Below are 10,713 nucleotides of genomic sequence, written 5' to 3'. Positions count from 1 at the left end.
CCCCCCCCCCCCCCCTTTCCACACCGAACACAACCATTAAGTCACATCTTTGTCTAATTGACCTACTCTCCAAGATTCAATCTCATCCATACGATTTAATAGTAATCATTTTAATCCAAAGGTGAAAAGCCTCATCCATTCGATTTAATAGTAATTTTTTTAATCTAACGGTGGAAACTAGAATCATTTTTCCTAAAACATAAATGCAATAAAAGTTATTCAAATGGAAGCAGAGACAAAAAAAAAGGAAACTAGTTTGTTCTCTCCAACAAAACACCACCGTTTTTTATAAGGGTAATTTTGACAAACCAACCCCTTGGCCCCACCAAAAAGTGTCCCGCAAGTGGAATGTGTACTTGTATGTAAAACAAAGACAAAATGTGTCATTCTACGTAATCAGCTCTTGTTTCTACAAACAGTTATTCTAAAGTTTATCCATCCAAAAATTTACTATCCCTGGCTAAATTTTAAATTTCTTACATTTAGAAATGCATATCATTTAAACAGGTTAACTTCCTTACATTCGGATAATTTTAACGGTTACACAAAATTTTAACCATCCAAAAACTTACTACCCTCTAGCTAAATTTTATGTTACCCGTTTTACAAAAAACTCGTAGACATTTAGAAAATAGATCCTAAGCTTCCATAGTATAATACAAGACCCAATCACTAATGGTTGACTCCACTCAACACCCACCATGGGTGTTGCTGCCTTCCGATGATGTCTCCCCAACCTTTAACTTCACTACATTTTTTTCCAATTCTCAGCATGCTAAAGTTAGCTTCAACGACGCTCGACCAGTTGTCTACATCTCCCCTGATTTTATGTTCTCCATGGTTCGGTGCTCACCACCTCCACAAGGTAGACCTGCACGTTTTAAGCATGGTGCATCACCTGTAGCGATTGCATCCAGAGGAAAGACATGGTCTTGATTGCTAGACACCGCAACACCTAATCATACAACACGGATGTATTCTCATTAAACAGTAATATTCACACCACAGTTGAAATTTAATCATATACATTAAAAAATTGATCACATTTTATATTCTGTCTAAACAATTTATTATCATGCCAATAAAGTAAGAAACAATTCAAACTATTTTTATAACCATTGTAACTGCACATCAACTAACCATTGCTTCCAAGGTTGAACTATTTTGTGCTTCTTCTGAAGAGAAGCACGGAGTCACGGAAGAGAGATGGAGGCGCTGCAAAAAAGCGGAGGCACAACAAGTGAGCGGAGGCGCGTCTTTGGTTTCTCAGATCCAAAAGAATGTTCGACGACATCATCAACATGTAAGAGAGATAAATAAACAAGTAAGAGAGAAAACATCGGCAAGATGCTCCGCCGCCTTAGACATGGTAAAGGAGGAAGAAGAGATTCAAATTTTGAATATGGGGTGAAAACCTGGATTGGGAAAAAGCCTCTGTAACTCCTCGAGAACATCGCCTGAGAGCGTTTTACATTTTTTTCCTTTTGGTATTTTAGTCAAAAGAAAATTAACCAAATCTTTTAAATATTTTTTAAAATCCTACACACAGTTATAATTGTACGTCTATAAATTGACCTAACATAGTTAGGGCCACTAAAGTAATTTGCTTTGACACAGAAAAAACAATATTTTTGTTTTGAGTATTTTGCTAATTTCAACATTTTTTAGGATTTTGACCTAATTAACTCATAAAAAAATCACACACACACATATATATATATTTTTCTTTGTTTGATCGAGTTATTTGCCCACAACGAATTATTTCACTATTTACACATGAGATCCTCAATATATTAGGATAAAAACCTAAGAACGATTAGGTTCCCAAATTCGTAAATAGAATAAAAGGCATAAAAAATTGTAAGTGTTTTTTACATTAAACGTATTTTATTATTCAAACTTAGAAATTTTTTGGATAACCAAATGTGAGATAGTCTGAATAATCAAACATAAATAGAACGTTCGGGATTGCGCTAAGCACTTGAGTTTATATATCAATTAATTATTGGTTACAAAGGAGTTTCCATTAAAGCTTATATTCGTGTGATTAAATTAGAACTTGGAAAATGATGAACTGTTACTAAGAGAAGGTTTGGTGAAACGGCCAGAGATGAGACCAGTTGCAATGTGGCGGTATGCCGCCTCGGTTAGGTGGATTCCATCCCAATTTGCATACGTTGATGGGTTTTCACAAGTCGTTGAACCCTGTCCGCCGCACTTTACGTTTGGTTTTGCATTGTATCTTCCATCTTCTCCTCCACAACATGCCTTTAGTACACTTCCAGTAAAACCTATTACGCAAATGAAAAGAAAAAGATATCAAACGTATATCAAATTTTATTTTATCAGTATTTATTATTTTACTATACACAGTTTAATGAGTTTTTCTGTCAACTCACTAAACGTAAAATTTAATTTATTGTAGAAAATATTATCGAAATGGGAGTACCGTATTTGGAAGGTGAGTTAAAGAATTGCATAGCTGAACCGTAATAATCAGCATAGATAATCTTAGCATGAGTGTACTTTTGCCTTAAAGTCGCAAGGCCTTCCTGGAGCTTAGCATTGTGAAGCTTGGCAATATTGTTCAGCGGCTTAAGACAATGGTTCCTTGTGTCATAGAGCCATCTATTATCATCACTGAATCGCTCTAACAGAACCGCCGAACAACCAATCGGAAGGTTTCCCGGAACCACCAGCGTCACCGCACCTTCCTCTATCAAGACCTAGGATTAAACAAAACCGATAGTTGATAAAACGAATGTTATTAACGTTTAAAGACAATTCATTTAATGTAAATGTTTCCTACTTACACTTGTGACGTTGATGATCTTGTTAATGACGGATGGTACCAAATCAATGGCGTGTTGATAACTCCGAAATGCTAATAGAGGGTAATTATAATCGTTTCCACCAATTTCTCCCACGAAAAACAGAGATTTCTTAAAATATTGGTCACAATCTGCCAAAAATAAAATAAACTATATTATGCCAAAAACACCATCAAATTTTTAATTAAGGTATATTACAAATCAAATCATCGCTTTTTTTTTGCTTAATGTTTGTGCAGACTCTTACATAATTTCTCAATTTCCTTACAGTGTACTTTTTAAACGAAGTATGTGTCAGGTTTACCGTTTCGTAAAAATTGACAGAAATAATCGCAACTTCAGTTTTTTTTTCCGGTTTCTTGTCAGGTATTTTCCAAAATCTAACTGTTATTTTAGTTGTGTTCTCTAATATATATATATTTACCTGCCTTTGTTTTACAAAGAGAAGGTTTCAATTTCATGAACCAATCAAGCTGAACATCCAATGTCTTATTCGTCAACAATGTTACTGAAAGACCTCTTTCTTTCAAAAAGTTAAAGTCATTCGCCGTTGCTCCGGCCACTGCAAAATTTGCTCCTTTATTGAAATCCACCGAAAAGTTTGTTCGCACGCTTTGGAGATATGGTATAACGTACGGTAATCCGTTTGCCTCAGCTGCACGTAGTCACATATACAAAAAAAGTAAGTTTTTTTTTCAAAAAAAAAAATAGGGAAGTTTTTAAGAGATCCCATTTTATGCATGTAAGTTTCATTTGGTGCATATTTAAGTTTCACGTTTTATGTATATGGTGGATTTGAAGCCGGGATCCTGAATTTTGGTTAATTATATAGTAAAAATTCGAAACAGACTGAAATCAATATAACAAATATTTTTCCTATGCATATTTTTTGAGTCTGGCCATGATACTTTTTAAAGAGAGAGGGAGTGAGAGATGAGAAACTAACCAATGAAATCAATGATGAGACGTCCGTCAGAGCAACGGCCGGTTGAACGGTTAAAGAAAGTTTGACCGTATGGTGGTCTACCGATGGACGGAGAGTTCACATCACTGGAGATGAGAAAATTTCCGGTGTCGCTTAAAGAATCTCCAAAATTAAATATGGACTCGTAGTTAAGCGTTTGTTTCACTGGTAGTGACCTCGCGGCGATTAAAAAGGAGAATGCAACAATGACCAGTATATTGATTTTCATTTTATCGACTTTTTTTATTTACTTTTTTTGATGTTTTAATAATTTATGCATGCACGAACATTCGAAGTAAGTTTTTATATTGAAACTTATGAGATGAGATCATAAATATTTAATAACTGTAGTGACTAACGTTAGAAACACGCATGTGACCTTTTTGTTCGTTTTTTTTTTCTTGGACAACCTTTTTGTTCGGTAACGTTGTTATTTTATTGTTCATTAATGATAAAGCAGAAACAGGCAACCTACGGTTAATTCAAGAATTAGGGTTAGGTGCAGTAGTAAAGATTTCTATACTAATAAAAGTTGAGATTAAATGCTTCTAAAACTGTACACACAGGAATTTAAACAACTAATAATAATAACAAAGTTGAATTCACAAATTATAAGAATTTTTCTTAATTTCCACCAACTGTATTAAGGGAAATTATCTTCACATCTAGACAAAAAATGCAACTTCAAAATGTCCCATATATCATTATAAAATATTACATTTCCTGAAATAATCTTATACCAGAAGGTCGACAATCCTAAAGGGAAATCAAAATAAAAAAGCTAACGTATCAAAACAAAAATAAGAAATAACTAGATTTTGAACTACGTTACAAAGTACAAAATAATTTATTACAAAAATTGTTAAATTGAAAGCATCCATAACTTTTGTATTTAAAGGTTTATATTATTTTATTTAAATTTATGTGTATTATCTATTTTAATTATTTTTTGAAAATTTTAAGTATAATTTTTAAAAACTATAATTAATATTCTATACATATTTTAATTTAAATATTAAATATATATTAAATAGTTTATGAAAATGTATCCTTCGTTTTATTACATGTATATAAATTTAGATTTTCAGCCTTAAATTCGCGAAATAAAACAAAAACATTAATTTAAGATATGATGTTAATATATTCATATTTAAGATTAGTAAAGATTAATTTATCATAACATTTTCAAAACAATTTTTTTTCTTCTATTACCTAAAGTGTACTATAACACAATTTATATATATATATATTTTTTTTTTTTTTGGTAAAATGTTAAATTTTATACCAATTTTAAGAATTTTGACAGAAGTTACGGAGACAACAAAAAATAAAATAAAACTACAAGCGGAAACTATGTTGCAACAAATTTAAAGAGACATAACCAAGAAGAAAAATCACACATTTTAGCCATTTAACCGGGAGATCTCTGATGAGGAAACACCGATTCCAAGCTTCCAAACCTGGAAATTTGTGTAGTTGCCACATTTTCGAAAAACTGGAGTCCCCATCTTAGTTGCCACGAGCACCTCAGAGAAAGGCCCATCCTCAAAACCTTGAATGCAGAGAGTACCTACAGTTTCTCCGAAGACTAACACAAAAACGAAACCAAAACAACAACCATCAAACCACTGGCGGCACATGAGCTTCTACGGACAGTCAGAGAGAGCTGCCTCCAACCGTCACCCTCAAACTAGAGAAGCCACGGGAATCATCTCACACAGTAGAAAAAAGCTGCTAAAATTAGGATCGCCGCCTCTATTCCACACCAAATCACCACCGGAGCTTCAACGAGACTCAACACTTCTGGAATCCGTCAAACAATAGTCGAGAACTAAACAAACAACGTAAGATGCGAATGGGCCTCCATTGAAGTACAACGTAACATAGATCTGAGTATAAAAACGGAAAGCAAACAACTGGGGGACGAGCTCTGAAATCCACCTCCATTGAAGTAACCTCATAGTCGTCGCGATGGGAGCCCTTGCCGCTAAAACTCAAACCCTATAGATCCGCCCAAGCCGCAACCCCATGTTGGAGAAGATACAAGAGGCATAGAAAGTAGACACCAGACTCGGGATAGTCCTCACATCCCCGTTATAAAAACAAACGAGCCACCATCTCAACCCAAAGGACGACAAGAGGACAAGATCAGCAAGGCATATGGACAGGCGGCGAGCCGCCAAAGCGCCACACACAGAACCGCCCAGATCTACCGCACAAGCTACCGGAAAACCATCTTGAAGCTGTGCCTTCTCATCTTCCCTGCTGAAAATTGAGCAAACAAGGAAGAAGCCGAGAGGAAAAATGTGGTGGCTCATGTTTTGGGAGAGAACTCTAAAAATAGGGTGAACTTTTTGTATTCTTCTATAGCACAATATCATAGTTTAATAATAATAATTTTATTTAAATATAATATTCACTGCAAATTTAACATATTGCATTGATTTATAATATTTATGTTTTATGGAATAACATCTCTTCATATATTTTTTTATAATATTTGTCAGTTAAATGTAAATTTTATACAAATATAAATTCATAAAAATAAAAATAAAACAAGTCATTTATTTGGTGTGTCACACATTTATTTTAGCTTTTTACTAAATTAAAAATAAAATAGAGTAGTACAATTTGTAACATATCTCACATTGGTTAAATATTGTTTTTAAAGTTAATATAAACGAGTTAACGTATTTGTTAAATTTTCTCGTTTTTGATTAATATATTTCATAATTGATGAAATAATCTATCCAAATTTATAATATTAATATATCAATTATAACTAGTTTTATTATATTATAAAATAATATGAATATTAGTTAATTTTAATATCTATTTTTATTTTTTAATTATAATTAATTGTCATTGATTTAATATTTATTTATATGATGCTTATTTATAAATAAAAATATATTGCAAACTCTAGTAATTTTATTTTGTGTGTATTTATAGTTTAGTTTACTTACACAAATAAGGAAGTAACTTGATACATAGAGTACGAAAAATCTTCATTACCCTACTGATTACAAGAAATCACTTAGCAGGTGTTATTTGATCTGTGATTTAAAATCAATTGTCAAGTTTTGTAATCAATTAAAATTTCAAATTTAAACATAGTTTTTAGTTAATAAATTTTAAAATCTCTGCAGTATACTTTGGATTTTGATTTCAATTATTTGTTCATGAGAATCCACCACCAATGATTTGAAATCAATTTTTAAATACTCCCTCTATACCATTTTAAGTGGATTTTAAGGTTTTTCCACAAAGATTAAGAAAATACAAAGTTTTATGTTATTTATCTTGGTAATATAAAAATAGCATTAAATAAAGCTAGTTCAACCAATAAAAAAAAGATATAGTATTTTGTAATTGGTTACAAATTTTAAGTGACATTAAATTTTGTCTAGAAAAATGAAAACATCACTTATTTTGAAACAAAATAGAAATCTTTAAAAACCACTTATAATGGTACAGAGGGAGTACAAGATTTCAATCATTCATTGAATAACACCAGATTTTAAATTAGATTTATAAATATCATATCCAATAACAATGGATTTTAAAATAAGATTTAAAATCATCATTCAAATAACGGTGGATTTTACTTAGATTTAAACTCTATTAAAATACATGATTGAATAACACTACCTTAAGAATTTTGTGGGTTATACAATCCAAATCTATGGTAAATTCATAGAATCTCATGTTTTTGTCTTATAGATAAGGTTTTTATAGTTACAATTCATGTTTAACGTGTTTTTTCACTTCACTCAAATTTAATATTTATTAATTTAACAAATCAAATAGTTTATTACTCTTTCATTTCAGTTTAATTATAGTTGTAAAGTAAAAAAATTGTTTCAAAATAATTTTGTTTTTGAATTTCAATACAAAATTTATTAACAACATTCTCCGGTTTATTTTTTTATTTGTGGAAATATGGTTAAGTGTAAATAGTAAATATTTTTTCAATTTGTGTGCATAAAGGTAAAACGACAACTAAGAGAATCTAAAAAAAGACTCTATTTTAGAGTTTACAAAACTCTGTATTTTAAATTTCAAAATATTATACTCCAAAAGCAAAACTTCAAATTTAACTTCAAAATAACTTATAATTTACATTAGGGTCCTTATATTTTCATAATTAATATAAATTCATAAAAAAACTTTTATAAATAACTAGCATATATATAAAATATTACATTAATATTAATTAATACATTCTTACACTAAAATATAAAATTATAAATAGAAATATATAATTAAATATTAAATACAATCAAAATATCACATTATTACATAAAATTATTTATGTAATGCTCCATATTCGGTTACATAAAATTTGTTTGGACAATATTTCAGAGGTTTCGAAGCAAATCTACTAGACTATTAATGTTGTTGTACTATTTAATTTTGTGCAATAACTATGTCTTCATGTATCGTTTTAAAAAGTTTTTTTTATTAAATTTCTTTTGTAATATTCTTGTTGTCTATTCTAGTTTAAAAATATTAAAAATATTATTTTAAAATATTTATTTAATTTTATTTGTAAAATTTGAATTTATAAAAAAAATTGAAATATTTATGATATAAAATTTTTTTAAAGATTAAAACCATAAAAGAAAAAGTGCTTAAGAAAATAAAATATTATGTGTAATTAATTATAAAGACCAAAATGTAAATTAAAAGATGAAACTTCAAATTTGGAGTTTTGAATAGTGAAATTTCACTCCTTAAAACCCTAAATTAAAGTTTTGAAGTTATAAAATTTTTTTTGGAGATGCTCTAAAATAAAACTGATGAAATATTTACTATATACTCGAAATTGAATGGGTTCGACTACAAAGTTTGACAGTGTCGTTCAGAACATGTGTTCTACTTTCGTTTCTCGACTAACTCTTGTATCCTTCCATTGTGGTCATACCTAGGCCTCCGGAACCCAAAATCCGAACTCGAACCGAAAAACCCGACCCCTTATCAGACCCGAAATGTAAAAATATCCGAACCTGAAGTGTTATTAACCGACGAACGGGTAACCCAAAAAATCCAAAATTAATAGTCAATATATATATTTTGAAATATATATAAGTATTTCAATGATTAAATTCAATATTTGTGGTAATATGATGTATAATAATAAATATTTAAATTTTAATATATGCTTTAAGTACACAATCTTTATATATAAAGTACAGTTTCTCTCACTCATGGGCGTGACACGTCGGGTTCCACGTCATCAATTCGTGCGATGTCGCAACGACACGTGTCCTATTCTTAAAATGCACCGTTTCACTAATTTTTTTTTTAAATCGGTTGGGCTTATATTTATATTTGGTGTGTGTGTTTACTTAAATAAGCACAGTCTGATAAATCATATTCGAAACGCGTCGTTTCTCGATTCTCTGGTTTCATCGCTCTCTCTTCTCGGCCTCTAGGGTTTCAATCGAACTTTTCATCTTCTTCCTACTGATCCAAAAATCCATCAGTTACCGATTCATTCCTATTAAATTCCTTCTTAAATCCATCGATCTATCTTCAATTCCGCTTTTTCTCTTCGAAGGCGGTCGAGGTTCGACTATAAAAAGGTTAGCATCCCTCCACTCTAAATCGTCTTATTAACCCTGAGGATTAGGTTATCATAACCTCGATTGTTTTGACTTTCATGTTTTGAAGGTTTCGTTTATATATGGAAAAGAAGGGAATCGTAATTCTGGTCTTGATCTAAATTCATATATATATATATATATATATATACACGTAAGTATCTCTAACGTCTTTACCTACGATTTCGTTTGACTTACATATTATTCATTTTTTTGTACAAGAGATTCATAATTCTGAGCAATAATTATATTCTGGATCGGACTATTTATGTTTTTCCTGACGTTGTGTTTACGTATACAGATGACTATATTTATTTCAAGGCTCATAGTTGCAGATCTAATGAAACAATTCTGATCATGTCTCATCTGATAAAATAAACTTTATTCGAGATCTGTTATTGAAATGTGAAAACTTTGAACATTGATAAGTCTCTGTTAAGCATTGTTCTTTCTTTCCTGCATCTAATACATATGGTTTGGTCTCGTCTGATAATTGCAGAAAGCGTGGATGAGATTGTGATGGAGTCGAAAGATGGTAAAAAGAAGTCCAGCAGTAGTAGTTCCTTATTTTACGAAGCTCCCCTCAGTTACAGGCTTACATCAGATTTCGTACTACTTGAAAGCTTTACTAATAAATCTTGGTAACGACGTGGCACAATTAAGGGTTTAGGGTAGCTCCTGGAGGTTAAAGAACAACTGCTGCAGTGCAAACTCTTACAGTAGCGTCTCTTGGACAGGGTGAGTTTATAAGAGCTATAATATTTTGGTTTATTTTTGTAGGAAAATGGGAATGAGAGATTGTGCTTAAGTTGCTTTTGATTTGCAAAAATTAGTTGCGGTGGAGGAGTTTGCCATTAGTTGCAAAGTTAGTTGGGTTTAAGAGCTGTAATCTTACAAAGTTTCTACAATGGGAATGAAAGTTGTGGTGGAGTGTGACGTGACGGCAGAGCTTCTCCTGAGGCGGTCGTTTAAACTTATCAGCATCAAGGCTTAAAGATAAGCTAGAGTACAAGAAGTTTCAAACTTGACATAAACCAGAACATAGTTAGTATTTGACATCAATCAGAACATAGTTAGTGCTTACATACAAAGAATAATATTGAGTGTGTAACTTAGACCCATATGGTAAACTTCCACTACAAGAAAACAGCGGTATTCTGACGGACATTCCGACGGAAAATGAAATCCTCGGAATATACCGACGGAATTCCGAAGAAACCTCAGTCCGTCGGAATATTCCGAGGAAATTCCGAGGAACAATGTGTTCCTCGGAAAAAACCGATGAATTCCGAGGAAATATTATAGCCGTTGG

General features: G+C 31.5%; 1 protein-coding gene and 1 long non-coding RNA gene across 2 annotated transcripts; both read right to left on the bottom strand.

Moving 5' to 3' along the window:
- Positions 1–576: 576 nt before the first annotated feature.
- On the bottom strand, positions 577–1,487 carry LOC106341410. The gene is made up of 3 exons (XR_001269641.1): positions 1,416–1,487; positions 1,141–1,215; positions 577–955 (listed from the first exon to the last, which is right to left on the bottom strand). It is a non-coding gene; the product is annotated as an uncharacterized LOC106341410 (long non-coding RNA).
- A 565-nt stretch (positions 1,488–2,052) lies between these two features.
- LOC106341599 (GDSL esterase/lipase At5g45910) lies at positions 2,053–4,024 on the bottom strand. Its single transcript, XM_013780327.1, has 5 exons — positions 3,778–4,024; positions 3,256–3,486; positions 2,814–2,962; positions 2,450–2,726; positions 2,053–2,291 (listed from the first exon to the last, which is right to left on the bottom strand). The coding sequence occupies exons 1-5, from the start codon at positions 4,022–4,024 to the stop codon at positions 2,053–2,055; spliced, it is 1,143 nt and encodes a 380-aa protein (XP_013635781.1).
- Between the last annotated feature and the right edge of the window lie 6,689 nt (positions 4,025–10,713).

Source organism: Brassica oleracea, chromosome C4 (genome assembly GCF_000695525.1).
Source record: "Brassica oleracea var. oleracea cultivar TO1000 chromosome C4, BOL, whole genome shotgun sequence".
NCBI classification, from domain to species: domain Eukaryota; kingdom Viridiplantae; phylum Streptophyta; class Magnoliopsida; order Brassicales; family Brassicaceae; genus Brassica; species Brassica oleracea.
Note: the sequence above shows the minus strand (reverse complement) of the source record. Positions and strands in the feature narration are given on the sequence as shown.